This window comes from Clavelina lepadiformis, chromosome 2 (assembly GCF_947623445.1).
Source record: "Clavelina lepadiformis chromosome 2, kaClaLepa1.1, whole genome shotgun sequence".
NCBI lineage: Eukaryota > Metazoa > Chordata > Ascidiacea > Aplousobranchia > Clavelinidae > Clavelina > Clavelina lepadiformis.
Genome location: NC_135241.1, coordinates 25,086,185 through 25,112,707, shown reverse-complemented (window position 1 = coordinate 25,112,707; position 26,523 = coordinate 25,086,185). Strand labels below are relative to the sequence as shown.

At 34.5% G+C, this 26,523-nt stretch overlaps 4 protein-coding genes and 1 pseudogene across 5 annotated transcripts; 1 reads left to right on the top strand and 4 right to left on the bottom strand.

Annotated features, from left to right (window-relative positions):
* Positions 1 to 150: 150 nt before the first annotated feature.
* Positions 151 to 6,483, bottom strand: LOC143446220 (F-box and leucine-rich repeat protein 13-like). Its single transcript, XM_076945759.1, has 8 exons — positions 6,239 to 6,483; positions 5,928 to 6,169; positions 5,015 to 5,182; positions 4,729 to 4,911; positions 2,300 to 2,455; positions 1,971 to 2,054; positions 990 to 1,139; positions 151 to 523 (listed from the first exon to the last, which is right to left on the bottom strand). The coding sequence occupies exons 1-8, from the start codon at positions 6,461 to 6,463 to the stop codon at positions 415 to 417; spliced, it is 1,317 nt and encodes a 438-aa protein (XP_076801874.1). The 5' UTR covers positions 6,464 to 6,483; the 3' UTR covers positions 151 to 414.
* A 1,773-nt stretch (positions 6,484 to 8,256) lies between these two features.
* On the bottom strand, positions 8,257 to 12,238 carry LOC143446055 (F-box and leucine-rich repeat protein 13-like). 2 transcript variants are annotated; one of them, XM_076945515.1, is made up of 9 exons: positions 11,972 to 12,238; positions 11,648 to 11,889; positions 11,193 to 11,360; positions 10,886 to 11,068; positions 10,621 to 10,776; positions 10,368 to 10,451; positions 9,405 to 9,554; positions 8,868 to 8,989; positions 8,257 to 8,543 (listed from the first exon to the last, which is right to left on the bottom strand). In XM_076945515.1, the coding sequence occupies exons 1-8, from the start codon at positions 12,194 to 12,196 to the stop codon at positions 8,881 to 8,883; spliced, it is 1,317 nt and encodes a 438-aa protein (XP_076801630.1). In that variant the 5' UTR covers positions 12,197 to 12,238; the 3' UTR covers positions 8,257 to 8,543; positions 8,868 to 8,880. The 2 variants fall into 2 exon arrangements, with proteins under 2 accessions (XP_076801630.1, XP_076801629.1); XM_076945514.1 differs by lacking the exon at positions 8,257 to 8,543 and having other exon boundaries at positions 8,624 to 8,989.
* A 3,864-nt stretch (positions 12,239 to 16,102) lies between these two features.
* LOC143446057 (F-box and leucine-rich repeat protein 13-like) lies at positions 16,103 to 19,432 on the bottom strand. The gene is made up of 6 exons (XM_076945516.1): positions 19,272 to 19,432; positions 18,963 to 19,145; positions 18,687 to 18,839; positions 18,357 to 18,440; positions 17,264 to 17,413; positions 16,103 to 16,483 (listed from the first exon to the last, which is right to left on the bottom strand). Exons 1-6 carry the CDS (start codon positions 19,418 to 19,420, stop codon positions 16,375 to 16,377), a joined length of 828 nt encoding a protein of 275 aa, XP_076801631.1. The 5' UTR covers positions 19,421 to 19,432; the 3' UTR covers positions 16,103 to 16,374.
* A 226-nt stretch (positions 19,433 to 19,658) lies between these two features.
* Positions 19,659 to 20,226, bottom strand: LOC143444992 (uncharacterized). The gene is made up of 2 exons (XM_076943783.1): positions 19,990 to 20,226; positions 19,659 to 19,904 (listed from the first exon to the last, which is right to left on the bottom strand). Exons 1-2 carry the CDS (start codon positions 20,212 to 20,214, stop codon positions 19,659 to 19,661), a joined length of 471 nt encoding a protein of 156 aa, XP_076799898.1. The 5' UTR covers positions 20,215 to 20,226.
* A 2,496-nt stretch (positions 20,227 to 22,722) lies between these two features.
* On the top strand, positions 22,723 to 24,589 carry LOC143446745 (RNA polymerase-associated protein RTF1 homolog pseudogene; annotated as a pseudogene).
* Positions 24,590 to 26,523: the final 1,934 nt, after the last annotated feature.

Genomic DNA, 26,523 nt, shown 5'->3' with positions numbered 1-26,523 from the left:
ATTTCTAATCATAACCGGTTTATTTTTATGTGCTAAATTATCTTGTAAAAAGACTTGGCCGTGTTGAAAAAATGAAAATTCTTACATGGTAGAGACGGTTTGCATGTGTTTTTTTCCCTACTGTTAATAGATATATAAAATACACATATGATCGATAAAAAGACAATTTTATTTCCGTTTCAATTTCTGCAACACGACAAAAGCAACCGTAAAATTTATTTTGTGGCCTTTTGTGTCAAACATTACGTATATCCAGCTCCATTTAGCTGGCATATTAACACCAATTGTTAAAAGTAGTTTTGTTTTTCAATCATCAAAAGACCATTTTACAAAACAATACGAAACAATTTTTGCATAAAAGCCAAATAAAAAAATCTAACCCGCTTATTGCTAAAATTGGCCTCCACACAAAATTCACAGAAAATCCTCCAAAGTAACTTGTTTAATGTCATTGCTAAATTGCTGTCGAAGTGGAAAAACTCGGTAATCAATTTTATTGCTGTACACTTCTATCTGTTTGTTTCTGTAAAATAAATTCAATCAACTGCAGACATCTTAAAATTCATTCACCATCTTTAAGCAATGTTTGTCTGAAGCTGAAACGTCTCAATTTTTTAATAAATTTTTAGTGTCATGGCAGAGACAACACAATGTACGTTGTCAAAATTGCAGTTATAATTGATAAATGATTTTAGGACTAAATATTTAGCAAAGTTATTGATAAGTCACATTTAGCAAGAAAAAACTTGTTAATTCGTGTGTTAAATATGAGGTGACAATTATGTTCATATTAGTTTTAAATTTTGTTAAATTAGTCCAAAAAGCAACAATTGCTTTTACTACAAATAGTTTAGCAATTTCGTGGTTTTTAGGCAATCAAACGTTCATTAAATCTCATGATATGAAAACTACTATCATATTAAGTTATTAAATTATATTCCATATTATAACAAATAAAACTGATACTGGTAATAAAAAAAATGTCTTACCGCAACAAAACGCTTTTTATTTTGTTGTTAGAAATACCGCCACAAAATGGAATAAAAAGATGTTTCAATTTCGGCAAAAAATGATCGATTCCTACGAGCCAACTGCCTTTTAGTTTGGCCAATCCATGAACACTAAGAAGCTCCAGTTGTCTGCATATTACAAAGCACAAAAAATTAAAATCCCAGATCAAAATTAAAACGTAAAATCTCCTTTTTATTGAGCTTGTACATATAAAAATGTGTAGAAAACATAAGAACAATTATCGTCGAACTGTCAAAAGTCTTTGCTTAATTCACGATTACTCATCGCTCAAAACATGGTCATCGAGCTAGTACATTCAAGTAAGTAGTACAAGTGATTATTCAATGAAAGTTCAACAACCTCACCTCACCGAGAGAAAAGTGTATATACAGATTGTTTGAATGTGATCAATAAAACAAATCAATAAAACGGCGCATTAGGCTGCACATTCAACAACTAACGATGGCAACTTAATTAAAAGCATAGCGCCGCATACAAGTGACCGTCACGACGGCTGTGAATGGAAGAGCGTAGTATAAATATAACAGACACATCACAATACAATGTAATTCTTTTGCCTGGTATTTTACGTGATCGCCCGATGCCGTTAGCGGTTTTTGTACAGTTGCGATTATCACAAACAATTTTTTGTTTTTACTTAAATTTTTATATTGCATGGATCAAATTTGGAAATGATTTTAACAACAATTAAACAGAAGTAAGCATCGTAAATGCTTTGGTCAAAAGCGTTGAACTGCTACGCCACCGAGGTAACTGGGAAATTCCGAAGCGTTTTTAAAAAGTTTTTTTATTGTTTTGCATGATCTCGACAGAAACTAGCACAAATATTTTCTATGTCAGAGAATGTATTTTAGAGATGGATTTAAATAAAACTGTAATAGATTTATTCGCACACATATTGAGTAGACTTCCTTAAAACATTCTAACTCAGCCAATACCTGCATGATGTGATGAGGTTGAAGATAGACTGATCGGTGACTTCGGTACACCAGTTAAGATAAATTATCTTAAGATTTGGAGATCTGGCGCAATATTCACAAAAAAGGTGGTTATTTAAAAGAACATTTCAGGTCAATTATAAACAAGTTTTTCACAAATATTAACATTTTCCCAAAAGCAACTGTTTCGTTCAAACCTAGCGTAATATTCACAAAAAAGTTGTCGACCATCATGAGTCTTAATAAGTTTAAACTAAATACTGCAAACAAAAAACTACACAGCAATGCAAAGGATCTTTTACAAAATTGAAGATACAACATAATCATACCCAGATGATATTGCGTTTACTGTTTCATCAACAACAGCGTGTGCATGACAGATGCCAAGCTCCGTTAAATTCAGCAGAGGTTTATATCGGAACAAAAGATTAAGAGCTCCAGTCGAAACTTGGTTTGTTATATTCCTCAAATACAAGCGTCGCAATCTAAATAAATATTAACCGTAAAACAGTCAACCGGAGCCCGGACGTTCGGTTTCAGCTTCATCATTTCTAAATTGTTTCAAAAACCCGAACCCAAAATTAAATCTTGTTCAACTCGAAACTTTTCTTCAACGAACAAAAAATAAAGAGTAATAATGTAACCAAGATTTTCCGTCCCTTCGCCAGGAAACCACCCGCTCTTACGGCTGGTCGATTAGCCGGTTTCTGTTCTCCTAACTTTTATGAGCATTTCTTCAATAAAAACCAATGTCTTTCTTGTATTAAAACCGAATGTAGACTGAATGAACTCCTCTCCAACAAGCCACAGCGTAATCAATTAATTATCATTAGGGTGTGAGATTGGGTGTACCGACACTTAATCACGCGACACTTAATCACGCGACGCTTAATCACCGACACATAATCACTAGGACATTTAATCACGCGACACATAATCACTAGGACATTTAATCACGCGACTTGGATACTTATTCACGCGACATTTAATCACGCGACACATAATCACTTGGATGTCGGAAAAGCGTGAGGAAAATTCAGTAATTCAAGCTCATGTGCATCTCTCTGTGGGGATGACGATGTGGATTGCTTTTAAGGTTGGCCTAAAGCCAAAGGCTATTACTATTAGTCTTTCTTTTAGAACTCCCCGACAATTGTCTTTGACTCCGTTGCGCCGGCTTTCTCTATAATGTTTCTTTAAAATTAAATCAACACCAGCTTCATACAGTCTAAGACTCTAAGTGTTAGGTGGGCCTTATTCGGTACAGGTACTTAATTGTTATATTGTCCGAAATAAGTTTTATCACATTAGAAACATTTTTATCATCTTTTCACATTTAAACAAAACTATAACTCCAATTCAGTAATGAACAGTCCAGAAGGTAAAACTGATATTATGTGTAGAGACAAGAAGAGGATATTTTTCCAAACCTTAGTTTTTATAGAAACACATTAGCCAATCAGGAAATAACATGTCATTTTGCATTACTACGTATAACCTATGTAATATGTAACATTATTCTATTGTCACCGAAGCTCGAGTATCAAAGTACCATCAAAACGGTTCTGACGTGAAGAAAGAACTTTTTACCTATTACCTTTCTTAAAACAAAGTTTTGCAAAAGCGAAGTACACCACATATACGCATAGATGGGTATCGCGACAATACTAATGATAATTTAAATTAAACCGTCAAATTCAGAAAACATTGGTTTAAAGTTGACTTCCACCAGCTAGAAACTCTTTGTTATTTAGCCAGAAATATCACCAACACGATGACAGTCATCGTGTTGACACAGCTGACCGTTATCTGTCAAGCGAGATTTTAGTTTATCTTCGTGCAGTTGCTTACATTTCCCATGCATGATATTGTTACCTAGTGTGTACGGTAGCCGATACTGTAAATGTGTGATTAAATGTCGCGTGATTAAATGTCCTAGTGATTAGGTGTCGCGTGATTAAATGTCCTAGTGATTATGTGTCGCGTGATTAAGAGTCGCGTGATTAAATGTCCTAGTGATTATGCGTCGGTGATTAAGCGTCGCGTGATTAAGTGTCGCGTGATTAAGTGTCACCAAACCGTGAGATTGGAAGTTGCGGGCAGCGTAACATACCTCGAGGGGGAGAGTTGTGGTAAAAGCGTAAACCGTGTGTGTAGAAAACTTAATAATAAAAGGGGTCACCATTGGCAGCTCGATGAATTACTGGTACTACCTAAACACGTAGTCACACATTATGGCCACAACAATACGATTGAAATACATCTCCATATAAACTATACTATATTAACTATACAACTAAATACATATCAATGTGCAGTATTACTCAAGACAAGTGCAAAAAGATAGCACTTGCTACTGGGTGAATAGCTTTCAGTCACGCAGCATCAATCAATAATTACAAGCGATTACTGCATGATTATTAGGTCACGCATATAAGAAGTGTTGCTGCAATAACGGAAAAGGCAAACCGAAACCGCATATTCAATATAAAACCGTTTTGTTTTGAAAAATGCTGTGAAATTTTTTGTAAACTGTAACTAGTATACGTTCGCAAACAAAAGCGTGAGGTATAGCCAATAATATATCGATAAGAGTTTTCTGCCTTTAATAAACAGCTTTTTCGTTGTGTTTATGACATCATAAGCACGGTCTCGGGTTCGGGTCTGACTGGACTTTATTCATTTTTCCACAATCATGACTTAAACTCGCTGCAAACGTTTAAGACAACTTTAACAATATATGTAGAGTTGTACGTACCCTGTTTTTCCACACAAAGCGTACATGGAGTTGTCCGTAAGCTCTGTGCAAAAGGAAATCCGAAAATGTTTTAAGTTTGCAAGACATTGGCAAGCAGCAATCATAGTTAAGTCGGTCAAATTTCTACCGTGAAGAACTAAGGTCTCAATGTTAGTTTGCTTGATTACAAGGTTCACTATACCCCTGCAAATATAAATGTTTGCTTCATTTTAAACATTGTGTAACAACCTTTCCTTGATTTCATACATTTTTGATTGATAACAAGCTTTCATGCAAGATGTGTTACCCGTCACTTATCCACTTCACGTCGTAACTAAGAAAATGCAAAATCTGACAAGGCATATCAGCAATGAAGTTAACGCCTCGATCAGTAATACGGGGACATTCCGATATGTCCAGTTTTGTGAGATGTACAAATTTGCTCACAACTTTCATGGCTTCATCATCGACTTCACTGCAAATATAACACTTTAAAAGAAATCTTCTGCCGAAACAGTATGTTAATGTATGAACAATTACACACCATTACGGGTAAACGTTTACTTATTTAGGATTATGTGATGAATTTATTATTTTGTAAATTTAGCTAGTAACAGTAGATTGACATTTGTCATAAAAACATGTCAACTATTTGCGTAAAATTGTTAAAAAAACACTTTCTATCAACTCAATAAAAATCAGAATCTACAACGATTCCGAGTGAAAGCGATATCCAATAAATGGCGAGATATCGGAGAAGTTTTCGATCTTGTTGAAATAAAAAATTTATGTAATGTTTATAATTGCGAGATTTAATCGTGACATTGTCAGTCGGGGTTGGTTATAGGAAAAACTTTTTTTGGGGACGGGAGCGGTTCTTCAAAATCAACGCCACCTATATACAAGGCACTACAAAATGAAGAAAAATTTGCTGAAGTTAATATTTAAGATTTAAACCTTTTCCTACAAAACGTAATTCCAGTGGTCATGAAAACGTAGATTAGCATTTATTATTATATTTTGACAGGTCGATAAAAGTAGATCCAACGCGTGGTCATAGAATATCACAAGTATAACACTGTTTACAACGTTAATAATGTCTTTTGAAACAAAACAAAACTCAATTTATAGTGATTGTAATTATAAGCAACCAACGACGCAACAACTAATTTACATATTAAGTAGATAATAATTATCATTGACCTATCAATTACAAGTACCTGCATCCATTGAGAACAAGGGTTTCAATTTTCGTACAATGATGTCTGATTTCGTTTAGGGTTCGAGCATTGATATTACAACACTCTGACACGTCCAAGTGAACGATATTTGAAAATTTGTAATACATCCATCGTATATTTGAACTAAACACATGGTTTCCAGTGGTTTCATTAAATAAAAGATATCGAGCATTTTGTGAAACTCGATCGATCACGAATGGGAGAACCTCAGTGAATGCGATCTAGAAACAATAAAGATTCAACCCAAGTTCATCTTACTTGTACAACAATTCGGGTAAAGTTGTCTGTACCATGAATTGTGGGTGGTAGGTTGAATACTTGAGATTAATTTTTCTCCACAATGAGAAGTCGAAGGCCAATGAGTTGAACAAACGACAAACAAATGGGATGACAGCGAGAATCGTATATTGAGGTAAAAAACTAAAAATGTGCAGCCAAATTTCATCTGGAAGTTTCTTCCTGTTCACATCAATTGCATATTCCGAGCTAGCGGAATCAGATTCCGATTCTTCCATAACTTATATAAATTCTAAAACTCATTGATCCATAAAAGAAATATTTTGCCTGAAACGATTTATGAAGTGTTTAACATCTGATAGGATACAGTTTTGTATTAACAGAAGCTCTGTTTTTACCAAGGAAAACACAACTGTTTGTGGTACTAGTGTTAGTAATAGTTTGATCGAGCGCCAACTTTAATTTATCAAACACTGAACAAACTTGTCAAAAATTTCTGCTTTAACTAACTTAGCTAACAGCTCTTTACGTCATATTCTCATAATGGTCAAACCAAAATTTGACAAGAAAAAACATTAAATAGTCATGTTGTGGTTGAAATTAGCTTCAAAACCGAGATTTAATAGTGTTAGTCATGCGCCAGTAGAGCAATCAACTTTGCACTCTCGGTTTTGCAGCAAAGCTTTTCAATTTGTTCTAGTTTCAACGTAATTAACATTAATCTTTAATTTAATAGTAATAATATTAAATTTAATATTTTAAACTCAACCTATATATATATATATCAACCTATAAAGGCTCAAACTCTTAGCTGTTTGGCTTCACCAACACTACTTGCGACAAACACTTCTGTTAATGTCGCCATTTTTCGTCTTCAAGTTTTGCTTGCTCGCTGTTTGTCGTTTCTCGACCAATGCGATTCTTGTCTCCTGCAGGCTCGAACTTAAGGTGATAAATGAATAATATTCTCTGCAAGTTTTTGACTAGAATCGCCTGACTATGATAACTGACTTATAAATTATAATTGTTACAGCATCTCCAGCTCTGCATTAGAATGAAGACACCAAACAACCATACAGTGCATCACCTACCATGAGCAAGCAAAGAGAAAAAAATCGGGAATTTGTTGGAATGGGCTGGAGGCAGAAGTGTCGACGCCGAGATTAAACTTCTTGCAGATAGCATCTCACTTCTGCCTTCTTGCTTCCTTCCTTGCTTTATCATTCCACATCAACTCTAGGTGTTGAACGTTGAACGGAAAAAAGCGATGTTTTTTGTAAGAGACTTACAGAGGCGTTTTAAAAGAGACAGCCGATAAGATTTCAAAAATGTTTTATCTCGTTACGACAAGACTATACCATTTTTCTTATTTTTAATACTTCTTTGATGATCTTCATATTGGAAAAATTAATTAAGTTTAAAATTTTAAGCCGCTTTTAAACCTCTTAAAAGTTTCGGTTTAGTTGATAAGTTTCTCCTAAACTCGGTGGCAAGCACCGAAGTTTTCTAGCGAAAAAATTACGTTGAGTCCAGCCAAAACATCTACGTCACCTCTGTTGTGATTTGGTGCATATATATTCATATTTTTCAAGCTAAATATAATTAAAACTATTTAGGATCAAGACGAATATTTTTACGACTTAAAGCAAAGCTACTTAATTGATAAGTAACATTGAGAAAGAAAAACTTGTTAATTTGTATGTTAAATATGAGGTGGCAATTATGTTCATGTTAATTGAAAGTTTGCAAAATTTGTCTTAAATGCAACAATTTCTTTTACCACAAGTAGCTTAGCATTGGCGAGCGGTTTTTTGTACATATCTGATTATAACACACATTTTTTCTTCATACGTTTTTATTGGTATAAGCAAACTTAATGGGAACACTGATGAGAAATTTTAAATTTCTTGCGCAAGAGCACTGCAATGGTACCGCTCCCTGAAATCGAACCCGCCTTGTATCGATCCAGGTGCTCTAACTGCTGCGCCACCGAACCAACCAAGATGGAGATTTTTCAGTTTGTTCCTTTATTGTTTTAGAATTAGATGATCTCCACAGAAATTAGCAGAAACTTTTGTGTTTTTGTGGTGGATTTAATTACGACCAAAATGAATTTCTTCACAAATTTGAAAATTAAATTATTGAATTTTAAAATTCGATGACATATTTGCATGATTTGACGAAGTTAATCATTATTCTGCTTTTTCCATTTTCAATTCAGAAAGAGCTTTTATTTTAGTGTAAAAACTGAAGTAAGCCATCGCCCATTTCCATATGTTTGATTGTCTTCGCGTTTGATGATCTTGTATTCCTGTATTGACACTTCCCTTGATATTTTTCTGGATAATCTTTCGTGATCTATTAGAACATCTTATACTTTCAACTCTTGACACTTGCAAGCATGAAATAATACTTTCTTGTTATAATAACAGTTGGCGGCGCAACAGTCGCACACAAGCTACAATAAGTTAACTTTGTTAATTTTCAAAATCTACACCAAATAAACAAGTAAATTTATGACTTTTGGAGTTTTGTTATACGAATGTCCAGCTACAATCAGTCGGCATATTAACACAAACTGTTGACGTAATAATGGTGTTCAATATATCATGTGGCCATGTTGCAATAGAATATTTTGCGTGAAACAAACAAAGAACAACGCTGTTTATCACTTAAATTAACCTTCATTCAAATTTCATTGAAATTCTTCAAAACTAATTTTTCTCAAACAACAGTTGATATGTTCATCCTTTGGAAACTCTTTGTATTTCTTCTTATTGGTGTACACTGAAATCTCAGATTTTCTGTAACAGTATGTAACAAGTCAAGTAGTTTTATTGTTAATCCGCAACCATTACAACCAGTATTAGGCTAAAGTCGAAAGAATTTCAGTGATTGAAAATGGAATAAATGACCAGCAACCAGTCTGGTGTTGCAATTTGGTAAATACACATGCTTATGCTGTAGAATGTATTAAAAGTAGAAGAAGATCTGCTTAATTTAAAAGTCTGACTTGGGCATGAAAAAATTAGTTTAGTAATTACAAGTAAAACTTGATTAGGTTGATTTAAATTGTAAAAATTTTTATAAATAACATTTCTGCAATCTAAAGTCCTTATAAAATTGAATGATGATTTTAATAAGGCAACTTTTTAAAATTTTACTCCACGTCATAACAAGAACTGATATTAGTGATCAAAAACAGAAAACATATCTCACCGCGACAAGAGATGTTTGATTTTGTCGTCAGAAATACCGCTACAAAAAGCTATACAGAGACAATGTAGTTTCGGCAAATAATGGTCAAGTCCCGCAAGCCAATCGCCTTTTAAACTGGTCATTCCGTTTAAGCACATAATCTCAAGTTTTCTGCGTATAACAATATAAATATAAGAAAGATGATTAAATAAAGAAGCAGAGTAGAAATTTGGAAATTCCTATTGAAGACTATTTGCTGTTACTAATGATGTCATTGTCAGCTACATATTAAAACTTGCGTAGCAAGTAAGTAGAATTGTGTGCATTTAAGTAACCTTCCTTACGCTGTTCCAATTCTTGACTGACAAGCTTGTCTGTGTTTATCAATAAAAGTGCCGAATGCTTCCCCCAAACAAGACCAATATTATTGAATTGTTAGCGTAAGAATATTTATCGTCGTATTGCAAAACGTCTTTGTCAAAGTCATCGACGGCTCCTCACTGCTCAAACCATATCGAGCTTGTTTGCGTTTTATCGATGAAATTGTCACAAACTTTCCCGACATACCGAGCAAACAGAACAAGTATTTAAGGACAACGCCTTCAAAATCGACGAACATGATGAATTATTTCGGCGGGAAAAAAAATTATATTTCGACTCTTAATCAACTAATTATTTTTGCAGTTACTATTTTAAATTTTAAAATCTTTTTGATATATTTTTTCTTATTTTTTGAATTTTTTGATTCTCTGTTCAAGGAAGTTACAGCGTGATCTAAGAATAGAATTTGAGCAACAACCTTAAAATCCAGGCGCTTTCGAATTGGCGCATGCACGATGTCGAAACGCTTTGAAATTGTCAAACTCGCCTAACGTTGGTAAAAAGTGCAGTGTGCTATTGTACTTCTAATGGATGGTATTCAACTTAGAATAATGTTATTATGCTGAAAAAAAAAAACAGAAAAAAATTTAAAACTTTACACACCTGCATGATTTGATGAGTTTTTCGATCGATTTATCGGTGACTTTGCTGCAAAAGGTCAGTTCAAGTGTGTCAAGATGTGGACATCTAGCAAAATATTTACGAAAAAAAATTGTAAGTGTACACAACGGTACAATAATAGTTAATCAAAGTTGCAACCATACTTTCCGATGTCGCTTTGACGATTGCAACAAATTAACACTATACAGCACATTATATGCTCTTGTTCAAATTTGAAGATAACACATAACCATACCCAGATGATATTGCATCTATCGTTTCATCAACAACTGCATCTGCAATATAGAGGCCAAGTTCCTTTAAATTGAGCATAGGTTTATATCGGAACAAAGAATTGAATGCCCGAGTGGAAATTTCTTCTGCTATATTTTCCAAATGCAAGCGTTCCAACCTACAGATATTGCGCTTAAACAGGTTGCATTACTGTAGTTCAACTCATGTTCATTGATCAATTTAAACGAACCAAATAGCAAATAAATCTTATATATTTCATTCCATACTTTACTTTCCCACACAGCGCATAGATGCTTCGATCTGTAAAGTTTTTGCACTTAAAAATCTCAAAATGCTTTAAGTTTGCAAGATGAAGGCAAGCATTAATCACTGAGTAGTCAGTCAAGTTTTCTCCAGATAGAACTAAGGACTCAATCTTAGTTTGTTTGGTGACAAGATTCACTATACTCCTGTACAAAATAAACGTTTTATCTGCGGTACATTTGATCATGCTTCAAAAATGTTTTCGTAGATTTCATACTGATAGCCAGCTAACTTCAAACTTTGCAATCGATTAAGTTCAAAATATGTTACCTATCACTTAATTGGTGGACGCCTCTACTCAGAAAAATCAAAATCTGACCAGACATTTCAGCGATGAAATTAACACCTTTGTTTGATACAAAACAACAACCTTCTATGTCCAGTCTTGTAAGATGCTCAAATTTGCTCACAACTTCCAACGCCTCATCATTGACTTCACTACAAGTGTGACACGTTAAAATAAACCATGCCGTCACAAAAATTAAACAGTAATTTGTAAAGTAATAATAAATCAGTTTGTTGAATGGTAAATGTTATCGCATACTGCAAAATGTTTTTATTGACAGATTATTAACAATTTTTACAATATTTTAATGAGATTTAAAAATTGCACGGAGTTACATTGATTATGGTAATTATAAGTAGCCTAATTCATAATGCAATCAATGATTTTGTGATCATTTACACATTAAGTAGATTGTCATCGATCTATCAAACGTATTTACCAGCAACCACTTAGAACAAGGGCTTCAATGTTCTTGCAGTTTTGTCGAATTTCAGCCAGAATTTCAGCCGTGAAACAATCACAGTCTGTTATTTCTAAGCTGACAATGTTGGAAAACTTGTAAAACAACCATCGTTTATCTGAATCAAATACAATGTTTCCAGTGATTTGACAAAATGAAAGAGTTCGCAGATGTTCGGAAACTTGATCGATCACAGGCGAGAGGTTCTCAATGAAGGAATCCTGAATACAATCTAGGAATAAAAAAACCTTCAAAATTTAAAACATTTACATCTAGTAACAGGAGTAACGATTCATTCCTTACCAGATGCGTTGTAGGTCCATTCCAGTCTGTCAGATCTATTTGTCTCCACAAGGACGGATGGAATGAGTATGATTCGAACAAAGTACTCACGTAGCGAAGAACACCGACAATGTTTACTGGAGACATATAACTGAAAATTTCCAGCCAAAGTTCTGAAGGAAGTTTGTTCCAATCTACACCAGTTGCATTCTCTCTGCTACGGCAATCAGAAGCGGATTCTTCCATAACTTGATGTAAACCGTAAAATTAACTGATCAAAAAATATTTTTGCCTGTAAAGAGTTACGGACTGTTTTGAATTTGGATCCATTTATAATTGATTGATTACTATGTTTCTATTAAGGTAAAGTTAACGATTTGTATCAAAGATTTGGTTAATTTTTGCCAATCAAAAACTTTTATCCAAACGCTGAACAATTTCTGTTTGTTGTCTTTGAAAAAAATCTTATCAAACATTCTTGCCCATGTAAAAAATTAAGTGGCCAACACTCCGTTATGTCAAATATTTGTCATATAATGCCTAAACCAAATTTGAAAAAGTAAACCGTTAAATGGTTGATTTATGGTTGAAACTAAGAATGAAATTTGCCTTTGTCAGTTTCGGGAAAAAACTTCTTGAATGGTTAATTATTAAACTTATCCCAAACTTTTAGCTGTTTACCTTCGACTGCATAACTTGCGACAAAATTATTGTCATTGTCGCTATTTACCGTTTTAAATTTCCCTGCTTGGTGATTGTTAACTCTCGGACATATCTGTTACCAACCAATCTTCAAATTTTGTGATACAACTTGCTGACAAATATTTCAACACAAAATACAAATGTTTTCATAAACCCTGTTCCACACGTGCAGGTCTTTCTACTTAACACGAACGTACAGTAGTTAATGAATATTATTATCTGCCAACTTTCTGTTAGAGCTAACTGTCGACAGATATCTTTACCCTGGGTACAACATTTTCAACTCTACAGTATAAAAGACACTAATCAGGCAACCAACTAGCCATCATCATCTACCGCGAGCAAAAAACAAGAAAAAATAACTTGTTGGAATGTGCTGCGAGGCAAAATTGTCGACGCCGAAATTAAACTTCTTGCTGACAAAAATTCTAAGTCGCTTTTAACGTCCCTGAACGTATCAAACAAACGTTGGTGGGTCCTGCATTCAGAATGAGAATTTGATATTATGTGTTAATTTTCATAAATAGACCTTATTCCTATGGAATTGTTGTGCCAATCTGATGATATTATAATGTCATAAGTGTTCTGTTTTGTGTGTTTAACAACAAGCGTCGTGCTATTTTTTGGTCGTGTTTAGTATGCGCAACACATTTTTATTACTTACCAGTTACGTCGTTCGTAATTACAGCTCTCAATGTGCGTCCTCAATGGCACTCTCGCATTGGAAGTCATGCTAAATGTACCTCTGTTATGTGCTCCGACAACAGAAACCGTTTCGTTATCAATCAATAATATAACTGAATTCAATAACACTGTCAGTTTGGTTATTGTGATGCCCAATTTGACAAGCAATGGTTAACAAACACGCATATGAAGGAAGTCTCAAAAAGAATCAACCAACGAATAATTTAATTAATAACAACTAAGAATTGTAACCACACTGCTAGTCAGCACACTTATACGACTAACCCTATTTCACGCACTTGAAGCGCTTTTATTCGAAATGAACATTTTACAATTAAAAAGATACCTTTGTTGCAAGGTTATCAATGACTATGTAAAATTTACTAAAATGTAATTCAAGTATTTGTAGAAACGCAAAATCTCTATCTATTTACATCAGCAAATAAAGCGAAAAGAAAAGTGTAGAAAAAGCGTTTGTAGAAATGCGCAATTTCCATCTATTTACATCAGCAATATTTGTATCAGGCTACTTTGAACAAACAAATAAACGAAAGTTTGTTGTTGTGGGTTTGGGACCTGCATGCGGTTGTTATCCTTTCTCATCATGGCGACCATATTGTATGGTCTGGTGCAATACAACGCTGGTTATTCACGGAGAAATCCAAGCAGGTCAAACACTTTGCGTATTTTCAACTTTCTCTTAACTTAATCAAAACAACGACTGCATAGGTCGGTGAATGAGCAATATTGAACGAGGTAGGAAAAAATACTTGACTGTTGGTGGAGCATGAAATAACATAATATGAGCAGCTTATTTATCTTTATAAGGACTGGGCTACGAGTAAACCAATAGATGCCTAGAAATATTGTATAGCAAAATATTGTACTTTTAATTTTTTGACATCTTGTTCTAAAGAAAGAAATAGAACCATTCTGCAAAAAAATATAAGACCTTTTTAAATTTTGATTCACAATTTGGTTAGAGCTAATTGTTTATTGTAACTTTCCAGAGACAATCACGAAAAGCAATTTATTTCAAAAAGTTCTGCCTCAAGACGGCGATAGAACTTAATTATACAATCAATTTGTTTGTCAGCAACAAACTATCGGAGTTCTTTGAAAGTAGGTACAAGTCAGACTAGTACCGCTTAACCTCGTTAAATAACAACTTGGGTCATCCAACAACTTGCCAGACGACTTCTACAAGACACTTTGTTTTAAACGAGCAGTGCAGTAAATGTTGGTTGTGGTTTGACATCTGCAAAATGCCACAGACAAATAGTTGGGAGCGTGATGTGTAAGTTGGCCCTGGATCTTGATATAACCTTGAGGAATAAGCCTTGCCTTGCCATTGCTTCGTCTTGAATGATACTTGCCATCGAATTACTGTACATTGCACAGTAACATTAATCTGATCATGGTGCATCAGCAAACATGTGAGAAAAAAGAGCCCGAAAATATGATCGTCGTTTAAGAAACCAAGAGAAACAACCAACATCGCTTGGCCTGTTCCTGGCTATTTTTTTTCCTATTCACTGGCTTTAATTTGAGTCCTCACCGCGCTTTTGACCAAAAACAAAATAAATGATTGATTGATTATCTCATAAGACCAAGCTTTAATATTTTTCTGTTTTTAAATTGTCTTTATTAATAAAATGTCTATTTTTAGTGCGGTTGACTCGGGTTCGATCCCGTCTCCTTTATCGATCTTTATAAGGAAGGCGGCCCATTGTGAAAAAAATATTTTCCAAATTAAAGTATATATTTATTTATTTATATTTTGCATTCAGGCCATTCTGAATATAACTACTGGGATGCTCTGCAATAAGGCAAACTACTATTACCCAGAGCCACCACCAACATTTTAGCATCTTGTTAACTTGGTATTTAAACAGTCGTTTCAACACTTGTGATTTGTGACAAATTGGTTGTTTATGATTTAAATACAGTGATAAAAAGCTGCTTGTAATCTTCCAAAAACCAAGATATTGAATCTATATCATGGTTTTTGTTAGACTCAAATAACTTACCTGGCTAGTGAAAGCGTTGGGTAGACTTATCCGTTTGACACATACATATTTTTTGACGTCATATTTATAGTGTAATTTTTAACATGTCAATGTTAGAAGACACGTCGATTAAATTTAAAGATCTAATTTCAATGCGGAAATCGGTCAAATTCTGAACCTGTCAAAATGAAATTCTACATTAGTGCACTCCAATTGGTGTTTTTTTCTTCTCTTGTGTTCCCGTGAGAGCGTTTTGTGTCGTGTTTTAATCCTTGATGTTCGATTTTTGCACCCTCGTTAACACTTGATAAAGTTGCTTCCAAATAGGAAGGTTTTAAGCGAAAGACTTCATTTTATTTTTTTCAATTCAGATCTTTTTCAAAACTACGTTTTAGATTGCATCACCTCTACCTTAATCAATGGAATATAGCGCATTATGATTAAATTTGTTTCGCTCCCTTGTCCACATTCACTACACTGACTACACTTACAGTAACAGGTTTTTGTTTTAGTGTAAAAACTGAAATGAAGTAAGCATTGTCTATTACTACATGGCGGCTTGTCATTGTGTTTGATAAATTTCCTTTCCTATATTTACGCTTTCTTTGCATATTTCTAAATACGTTTGCGTGATATTTTTCCATTCATAATTGAGGTGGTGTCTATGTTTTGTTGTCGTGCGAACTTACCAATTGGGAACATCTTGTACTTTCAACTCTTCAGGTTTGCGTCCATAAAAATTGCTTTATTGCGACATAACAACAGTTGGACGCTCCACAATCACACACAAGCTACAGTAAGTTAACTTAGATTTTCAAAATCTTCACCAAAAAAGTAACTAAAGTTTATGACTTTCGTCTGGGTTATGTCATATGCATGTCCAGCTACAATCAGTTGACATATTAACACAGATTGTTGACGTAATAATGGTGTTCAATATATCATGTGACCATGTTACAATAGAATATTTTGCTTTAATCAAATAAAGAGAAAATCTCTTAATCACTTAAATTAGTCTTCAATCAAATTTCACTCAAAATCTTTCAAAGTAATATTCCTCAAAATACGGCTGATATCTCCAATCTTTTCCAGCTCATCGATTGGCGTCGAATTCCAGTACACTGTAAGGTCAGGTTTCCTGTAACAATATAACCAGTCAAGTCGCTTTATTGTTAATTCGCAACCCATGTAACCAGTATTAGCTTGAAGTTTAAAGAAGTTCACTTTAGACAAAAACTGTACACACACTGTCACTATCAAAAAAGTGTAGCAAAACTGCAAAATATTCTAATATTTCATTTTATTTTAGTATTACATCGTTTCCTATGGTTGCATCGTTGGTGTGTTTTTGCGGGTAATCTGTAAATATTGCTTGCCAATTATGCGTCGCTTTTCCATGTGGAGGAGCGACCGAATGGACGTGTTTTTGTATCGGTACGCCCTTGGTTTTATGTTGGTTTAAGCTGTGCTTCTCCTAAGGTTTCAATTATTTCTTTGTTTCTGTTTTTATGATGTTTGCTCGCCGCAATTAAACCAAACAATATCGGTCTAACGGTCAGGCCGTTACCAAAGAGTGTTCCTGGAAGTCTAGGCTGACAACAATTACACGTCACACGCTGATGGAATTAAAATTAAATGACCAGCAGCCTGTATGTGCGTTATATAATCTGTTTTTGTAGTTTGGTAAATACGCATACACTGTGAGTTGAATGTATTAATATTGGAAGCAAACCTGTCTAATTCAAAAATCTAACGTGGGATGAAGAAACTTGTTAATTCGATCATGTTGATTTACATTGTGCAAATTGATAACATTTTGTTAATCAAAGTTCCAATAAAACCTGATGATGATTTGATTAAAGTTATTGAATTAAATTATTAAAAATATACTTCACGTCATAACAAAAAAATATCTTACCGCAACAAGAAATGTTTGACTTTTTCTTCAGAAATGCCGCTGCAAAAAGCCATCCCGAGACAACGCAGTTTCGGCAAATAATGGTCAATTTCCGCAAGCCAATTGCCTTCTAAATTTGTCAGTCCATGTAAACAAACCACCTCTAGTTTTCTGCAAATAAAAATAAGTATAATTAAAAGATTATGTTAAATAATAAAGCAGGGTGGAAATTTGAAAATTAAGGGTGAAATATGTTACCGTTGCTAATAATGTTACTGTCAACTACTTATTGGAACTTGCACAAGTTCTATTGTGTGCATTTAAGTAATCTTTCCTACGCTGTTCCAAGTCGTGATTGGCAAGCTTGTTTGTGTTTATCAAAGAAAGTGCCGAATGCTTTCATCAAACAAGACCAATATCATTGAATTGTTAGCGTAAGAATAATTATTATCGTCGTATTGCAAAACGTCTTTCTTAAAGTCATCAACGGCGCCTCACTGCTCAAACCTTATCGAGCTTATTTGCGTTTTAAGGATGAAATTGTCACAAACTTTCCCGACATACGGAGCAAACATTTAAGCTGAATATCTTCAGTTTGACAAACCAAACAAATAATCAGTAAACCAGTGCTTTAAACTAAAGCAGTTAAAAAACGGTACAAATATTTAAGGATACATAGCCTTCAAAATCGACCAACATGATGAATTATATCGCTGCGCAAATAAGTTATATTTCGACCCTTGGTCAACTAATTATTCTCGCAGTTTCAATTTTCAATTTTAAAATCTTTTTGACATCTTTATTCGAATTTGTTTATTTGCTTATTTTCTGTGCAAGGACGTTTCAGCGTGATCTAAGAATAGAATTCTAGACACAACATCACAATCCAGGCGTTTTAACCGCTGCGCCACCGAAAAAACGATGCGATGTCGAAGCGTTTTCAATTTGTTAATTTATTCTTTTGTTTCCTTATTGTTTAATGTAAACTCGCCAAACGTTGGCACAAAATTTCTGTGCTTTTAAAGATATTACGGATGGAAGTAAACTAAAAATAAAAGTTGCTATTAAAATATGTTATGGTGAAAAAGCCAAAAGAATTTGAGACTTAACATACCTGCATGATTTGATGAGTTTTTCGACCGATTCATCGGTGACTTGGATGCAAAAGCTAAGTTCAATGCTCTCAAGATGAGGATATCTGGCAAAATATTTACGAGAAAAACATGTAATAGTTAATAAACTTTACACAAATTATTACACATTTACCACTACAGCGTACATACATTACAGTTACAAGTACACATCAATATTGCTTGTGACTATATCCTTCAAATAATATGGATGTCAGAAAGTAATTTCAGACATAAAATATTTTATAGAAATGAAGAACACGCCGCAGATTAATTGGTCTTGTTTAAGATTTTAAGATAAAACATAATCCTACCCAGATATTATTGCATATATTGTTTCATCAAGAACGGCGTCTGTAAAACAGATGGAAAGTTCCGTCAAGTTCAACCGAGGTTTCTTTTGGAACAAATGATTAATAGCCTGGGTAGAAACATTTGTTGCTCTTTGCAAATACAAGCATTCCAATCTACAAGAAACATATTGCACTTAGATTAAACAGGTTGCATTATTGTAGTTCAATTCAACTTTAATGGTGAATTGATTCAACCGAATAGCAAAAAAATCTTAAAGTATATATCTTTATTTATACCTTACTTTCCCACACAGCGCATAGATGCTTCTATCAGTAAGATTTGTGCAATCATACATATGGAAATTCTTTAAGTTTTCAAGACGATGGCAAACATCAATCACAGAGTAGTCAGTCAAGTTATCTCCAGATAGAACCAAGAACTCAATCTTAGTTTGTTTGGTGACGAGTTTCACTATACTTCTGTACAAAATAAACGTTTATCTGCGTAACTTATGATCATGTATCAAAATGTTTTCGTACATTTCATACTGACAACAAGCTAACTTAAAATATTGCAATAAATATCTTCCATACAAGATGTGTTACCTATCGCTAAATTGTTGGACGTCGTAGCTAAGAAAATGCAAAATCTGACAAGGCATATCAGCAATGAAATTAACACCTTCATCAGTAACTTGATAACATTCCGAGATGTTCAGTATTTTAAGATGTTCAAATTTGCTCACAACATTCATGGCTTCATCATCGACGTTACTGCAAATATGACACTTCAGAAAAAAGCTGTCGTCACCAATACTAAATAGTAAATTTAGATTGATAGACAATTAACAAACTTTCACAATAATTCAAAGTGATTTGAAAGTGATATCGAATTTAAGCTATTTATTTTATTTAAAGGTAACTGATGACGCAATCACAAATTTTGTGATCATTTACACTTTAACTAGATTGTCATTGTTTTATCAAATGCATTTACCTGCATCCACTAAGATTAAGGGTTTCAATTTTTGTACAGTTGCATCGGATTTCTTCCAGGATTTGAGCCGTGACACAATCACATTTTGTTATTTCCAACTTGACAATGTTTGAAAACTTGTAAAACGTCCATCGTTTATCTGAACCAAACACAAAGTTTCCAGTGATTTGACAAAATGAAAGAGATCGCAGATGTTCGGAAACTTGATCGATTACTGACGAGAGGTACTCAATGAAGGAATCCTGAATATAATCGAAGAGTAACAAAACCTTCGTCAAAATTCAACGCATCCACATCTAGTAAAAACAGTAATAAGAGATTCTGTACCAGATTTATTATAGGTCCAACCCAGTTTCTCACGTCCATTTCTGTCCATAATGAAAAATGAAATGACAGTGAATTGAATTTACGACAAACGAAGGCAACTTCATTGAGAATGGTTACTGGAGACAAATAACTGAAAATCTCCAACCAAAGTTCTGAAGGAATTTTCATCCAATCGACATCACTTGCACATTCTCCCCAAGAGCGATCAGAAGCGGAATCCGCCATAAGTTAACCTTATTTTAAACTGTAAATTTTGGATCGTAAATTCGATCGATGGTCGATTTTGGATCAAAAGTAATAATCGCACCAAGATGTAATAGGAATAATGCGCAAGTAGAGCAATCAACACCGCAATTTCAGGTTTTGTAGCTTGAAACCTTTCAATATGTTTAAGATTAACCTGGTCTCAAACTCTTAGCTATTTGACTTCACAAACTCTACATGCGACAAATCTGTCTGTCATTTTCGCCATTTTTTTGTTTTCAAGTTTTGTTTGCTTGTTCTTAATCATTTATCGGACATGATGTCTATTACCAGGCAACTCATAGCAGTCGTGGAACAACTTGCTGACAAATATTTCAACACAAATTACAAATGTTTTCATAAATGACGGATTTTACTTGCAAGCAATTCTGCTTAACTCAAACTTAAGGTGATTAATGAACATCTTTTTCTGCAACTTTCCTATAAGTGCTGACTGTCTGCAGAAAGCTTTACAGTTGTTATAAAAACACCAAATCACAAAGACTCTAAACAACTCTGCTGTGGATCAATTGCCATGAGCACGCAAAATCAAGAAAAACCAGGAACTGGTTGAAATGTGCTGGAAGCTGCCAGGCAGAAACGTCGACGCCGAGTTCAAACGTTTTTGCTGATAAAAAAATACGTCCCTGACAATAAAATGGAAATATTTAATTCGATTCAAAATTCTAAGTCGCTTTCAAAACCGACCCTAAAATTTTCGCACAAACTGTAGGGACTTAAAGTCATGTTTGGTTTGAGACATTATATGACTAACCCATATGTACGCATTTTAAACGCTTTTAACAACTGAAACGCTTTTACTTGAAATGAAGTTTTTACTTTTGAAAAGTATTGAACAAAAAGTTGTGAAACTTGTAAATATTTTCATTTTTCGAGGTAATTTGCTGCAAGGTTATCAATGACGATTCAAAAAGTATGAAAACTGAAATAAGGTCTTTGTATATCTATTCACATCAAAATATTTGTAGCAAGCTACTTTGAACAAACAACCAAACGAAAGCTTGTTTTTGTGGGTTTGGAACTTGCATGCGTTTGTTATCCTTTCTCATCATGGCGACCATATTGTATGGTCTGGTGCAATACAACGCTGGTTATTCACGGAGAAATCCAAGCAGGTGAAACACTTTGCATGTTTTCAACTTTCTCTTAACTTAATCCAAATCACGGATGCATAGGTCGGTGAATGAGCAATATTGAACGAGGTAGGACAACATGCTTGACAGTTGGTGGAGCATGAAATAACATAATATGAGCAGCTTATTTATCTTTATAAGGACTGGACTATGAGTAAGCCAATAGATGCATAGAAATCAAAGCGGATCTAAATGTCTATCATTAAAAAACTACAACTCACAAAATGATAGACGCGCAAAAAGCCACATTTTAACAGAAGATTTTAAATATTAAATTTATGCAAAATTCACTGTGAAAAACAAATCCGAGAATTTTATTCCTCCAAACAATTAAGTTTGTTTGTTAAGAAGCAAACATTCGAACAGGAAACACCTTTCCTTGCAAATTGTAGAATTAAGTAACTTTGTTTCGTGTTAATCATCCATTCGTGAACATTTTCATTTGTCCTCACATGTTTTCACGATTTGACCAGCGATTTATCGTTTGCAACGTTGTTACATTTTCCTCTTTATCGTCGCTAAGGAAAAACAACATCTTCTAAAACTATTTTTCTTGATAGAGGTTGTTTTTCTGTTGGCGATTATTGTGTTGATGCGACTCCATTCTAAAATTGATAAAAGTTACCGTCGTGAAATCATCTTATCTGACCTGACCTGATTTCAGATCGAAGCTTATTTGCACTTGCGCACTTGTAATTGTTCTTCACACCTTGCCCATCTCGCACTATTATCTCCTCTTAAACTCAGGTGGTTAGCATTTTTTCTCGTTGTCGTCAATGAAAGTCCGAAATCGCACTATAAATTATTCTGTAACTCACACAGTTGCTTCACATTCAAGTAGAAGGCAAGCAGCTTAGCAACATACAAGACAAGGAACGTTATTTAAGTTGAGCATAATCGTGACTATCGAGCCAAAGTTTCGACAAAGGAAGCAATAAATATGGTTGAAAATTTGTGCTGTATTTGAAGTAATGAGTCTCATTTCATTTCAGGATAAAATAATTTTCCAAATTTTAGTTTTATTGATTCTTTTAAAGTGGTTCGATCTTCAGTGATTCAGTTAGTTTCGCATCGTTCGAACTTAAACTAAGTTTACTAATTTAAATGAAAATGTTTCAGATTCTGGGAAATGCCACATTATTTCATGGAGTTGCTGAATCATTAAATACATTGTTCAGTATATAATTTGTTACCTTCCAAAAATAGGTTTACTTTGCGCTATTGCGACTGGGTAGCTTATAATAAAGTAAAACATGTTAGCTTATAATAACCCACGTTGGTGAAACGGTTTCAAGAACTTGACGTTTGTGAACATTTTTCTTCTTTCACAGTAAATAGAAAGCTTTTGGTACAAATATATCCTGCGTTTAAGACATCGAATTTACTTGTGACGAAATGAGCAGCAAAAGAAAGAATCGGTTCTTTTCTGATTCAGATGAATCTGACAGTGAAGATTTTCTTCAAATAGATTCATCTTCAGCAAATCATCGAATGAGCGGCATCACTTCGTCGAAACCAAAAATGCGGACAACGACAACAAACTCTCTCGAGGAAGAAGCACTCAGAAGGAAATTTGATGACGGTTACGATTCGGATCTGGTCGGAGATGAAATGGATCGTTGCCGATTGGCGAACATGACGGAGAAAGAACGCGAGCTCGAATTTTATAACAGATTAGAACGACGAGAAATTCTGCAAAAACGATTCGAACTCGAAAAGAAGCTTCTACTTGGACAACCGCAAGCAGAAGGAAAAAAATACCAACAGAAGAGAAAGAAGCAAAAAATATTTGTCTCGAGTTCTTCTTCTTCTCTGCCGGACGCTTCCCACAGGAAGAGAATCATGGGAAAGAGAAAGGAAAACGAAGCTTTAGAAAAGCTGAAAGCGGAAAGACAACGAAAGAAGAACAAAGTCGTAAAGACAAAATTGCAAGTCAGTGCTGTTTACTCGGACGATGGTGATGATGAAATGCCGATGACGAGGAGTCGACCTGCCGCAACGGTTCCCAGTTCTACCGATACTAAGTTTCATAAAGAACTTGCTCACACATCAGACGAAGATGGTCAAGATATCATCGTTACAATGCAACCTCCGCTGAGCAAGGACAAGGTTTCAACCATTCGATTGTCAAGATTCAGGTTGGAAAGATGGTGTTATCTTCCAATGTTTAGTGAAGTTGTGTTGGGATGTTACGTCCGCATTGGAATCGGCAATTATGAAAGCAAGCCGGTTTATCGAATGGCTGAAATAGTCGATGTTGTTGAAACTGCCAAAATTTATCAACTGGGTAAAGTTCGAACAAACTTGGGTTTCAGACTGAAGCACGGTCAGCAAACGCACGTCTTCAGACTTGAATTTGTTTCCAATTCCAATTTCACGGATTCTGAATTCTTCAAATGGAAGCAAGCAATGGAAGAAGCGGGCGAATCTCTTCCAACCTTCAATGACATCAAAAAGAAGCAAGCCGCTATCAACAAAGCACAATCCTACATTTTCAAAGACACCGACATCGATCGCATCGTCAAAGAAAAAAGTCGATTCCGAAAGACTCCAATTAATTATGCAAGGAGTAAGACCGACATAATGAGGCAGATAGATATCGCCCTGGAGCGGGATGATACAGTTGAGGCGGCTCGTCTCGTTGATGTGTTGAAGGATTTGGAAGAACGCGCCACTCAACTGGACAATCAGAGACAGAATCATTTGGCCGGGACCACTTACATAAATCAAGGAATTAAATCGCACAACTTGCAGAAGGTGAAGGCTTACAAGGAAGAGTGGAAAGTTCCGCGGAACAACGAGGCCGACCCATTCACAAGAAAAAAATGCAAACCACTCCTCATGTGCAACACAAAAGATGGGAAGCAGAAAAAAAGTCTCCTCCAGCAAATAGACAAACGTTACGGCACCGGTTCGTCAGAAAGCAATTCTGATCCTGAACCAAGCAACATGGCAACTGTCGCTGCACAACCAAAGCACATGTCCGAAGATCCTTTTGGTGTTCACGATTTTGACTTAAACATAGATCTGCAGATGCTTTCAGCTGACGAGAAACCTGCGGCACTCAAACTAAATCCATCGAATAAGATTTCCGACAACCCTCATCATTCAATTGGTTTTGCTAAATGCAAAAAGCGTAAGGCTTTGATATAAACATTCAGTCCTAGCTGAATTCCTTGTCTATTGTAAGACAAATTTACATTTATTGTGTTTTACGTAAGTTAGATTTATTTTTATGCTGAATTTACTGATGTGTGTTTAACGTTGTTTATTCAAGAGTCGATGATTGAAATAAACTTGAATAAAATAATCTTTGCCTCAATCTACGCAAGGTTAATCAAACAAGGGAATAAACCGGATGTTGTTATTAGTTAACATTAGTTATGACGCAGTTTATAAGTTAATATACAGTGAAAAGAACTGGGCGATACTCACTCACAAACGTAAGGTTTGCCTTCTCCGCATCCCTGAATACGCCACTGTATGCTAACTATTCACAATTTTACTTATCAACGCAATATTACACTGATGGTTGTCGGTAGTTTTACGACGCTGACGCTGTTATCTTAAGCATAGGTTAGTTGCGCAATTGTTTATCGATTAAACAATAAAACAACTGGTTAGTCTAATTAGACCTACATTAAGATGTTGAAGAGCATAAAGCTAAACTCGGCAAATATGCGCTTAAACTAAAATTTTAAAAATTAAAGGGCTCCCACCAATGCTGGGTCTCAGGACATTGGACAAGACTACAATTACCCGAGCCACCACCGACATTTTTGCATCTTGTTGAATTATTATTTTAACAATCAGAGATTATGAATTAAATACAACAATTAACAGCTGCTTGTAATCTTCTCAAATACCAGGAGTTTGAATCTATATCGTTGCAGATATCCAAAAGATATGTTAGAAATAACGATAGAACGCAGTCAACTTGCTTACCTGGCTATTGAAAGTGTTTGTTAGACATATCCGTTTGATTCTTACAAATTTTTATGACGTCATTTTTTTGTGTAAATTATAAAATGTCATTGTTAGAAGACACGTCGATTAAATTTAAATGTCTAATTTCAATGCGGAAATCGGTCAAATTCTGAACATGTCAAACTGAATTTCTTCATTAATATACTCCAATTGGTGTTTTTAACTCCTTCGAATCCCTGAGATCGTTTACTGCCGTGTTTTAATCCTTGATGTTCAATTTTTGCATCCTGGTTAAAACCTGATAAAGTTTCTTCCAAATGGGAAGGTTTTAAGCGAAAGACTTCATTTTAATTTTTTTCGATTCAGATCATTTTCAAAACTTCGTTTTTTAATTTTGCTTTCCTGTATTTATCCTTTTCTTTGCATATTTCTAGAAACGTTTGCGTGGTGTTAATTTTTCAATTCATAATTTAGGTGGTGTCTATGTTTTGTTGTCGTGCGAACTTACTAAGTGGGAACATATTGTACTTTCAACTCTTCAGATTTGCTTTCATAAAAATTGCGTTCTTGCGACATAACAACAGTTGGTCGCTCCACAGTCACACACAAGCTACAGTAAGTTAACATTGATTTTCAAAATCTTCACCAAAAATGAAACTAAAGTTTATGACTTTCGTCTGAGTTATGTCATATGTATGTCCAGCTACAATCAGTTGGCATATCAACACGAATTGTTGACGCAATAATGGTATTCATTATATCATGTGACCATGTTACAATAAGATATTTTGCTTTAATCAAATAAAAAGCAAATCTATTAATCACTTAAATTAACATTTCTATCAAATTTCACTTAAAATCTTCCAAAGTAATAATCCTGAAAACACGGTTGATATCTCCAATCTGTTCAAGGTCATCGATTGGCGTCCTATTCCAGAACAGTTCAAGGTCAGGTTTCCTGTAACAATAAAATCAGTCAAGTCGCTTTATTGTTAATCCGCAACCTATATAACCAGTATTAGCTTGAAGTTTAAAGAAGTTCACTTTTTACAAAAATGTACACACATTGCCACTGTCACAAAAGTGCATAAATACTGAAAAATATTCTAATATTTTATTTTTTTTTAGTATTACATCGTTTCCTATGGTTGCATCGTTGGTTTGTTTTTTCGGGTAATCTGTAAATATTGCTCGCCAGTTAAGCGTTGCA

Excerpts from the sequence above, each read along its gene's own strand:
- LOC143446220 (XM_076945759.1), bottom strand. The coding sequence starts at position 6,463 with ATGGAAGAATCGGAATCTGATTCCGCTAGCTCGGAATATGCAATTGAT. Across the intron at positions 6,170-6,238 it reads CCTACCACCCACAATTCATG|ATCGCATTCACTGAGGTTCT; the intron begins GTACAGACAACT and ends TATTGTTTCTAG. Across the intron at positions 5,183-5,927 it reads CTTGTTCTCAATGGATGCAG|TGAAGTCGATGATGAAGCCA; the intron begins GTACTTGTAATT and ends TTATATTTGCAG.
- LOC143446055 (XM_076945515.1), bottom strand. The coding sequence starts at position 12,196 with ATGGAAGAATCCGCTTCTGATTGCCGTAGCAGAGAGAATGCAACTGGT. Across the intron at positions 11,069-11,192 it reads GTCCACCAATTAAGTGATAG|GAGTATAGTGAATCTTGTCA; the intron begins GTAACATATTTT and ends TATTTTGTACAG. Across the intron at positions 8,990-9,404 it reads ATCAAACATCTCTTGTCGCG|AAAATCTGAGATTTCAGTGT; the intron begins GTGAGATATGTT and ends ATACTGTTACAG.
- LOC143446057 (XM_076945516.1), bottom strand. The coding sequence starts at position 19,420 with ATGAATGTTGTGAGCAAATTTGAACATCTTAAAATACTGAACATCTCG. Across the intron at positions 19,146-19,271 it reads GTCCAACAATTTAGCGATAG|AAGTATAGTGAAACTCGTCA; the intron begins GTAACACATCTT and ends TATTTTGTACAG. Across the intron at positions 18,441-18,686 it reads ATATATGCAATAATATCTGG|ATATCCTCATCTTGAGAGCA; the intron begins GTAGGATTATGT and ends ATATTTTGCCAG.
- LOC143444992 (XM_076943783.1), bottom strand. The coding sequence starts at position 20,214 with ATGGCGGATTCCGCTTCTGATCGCTCTTGGGGAGAATGTGCAAGTGAT. Across the intron at positions 19,905-19,989 it reads TTGGACCTATAATAAATCTG|GATTCCTTCATTGAGTACCT; the intron begins GTACAGAATCTC and ends GATTATATTCAG.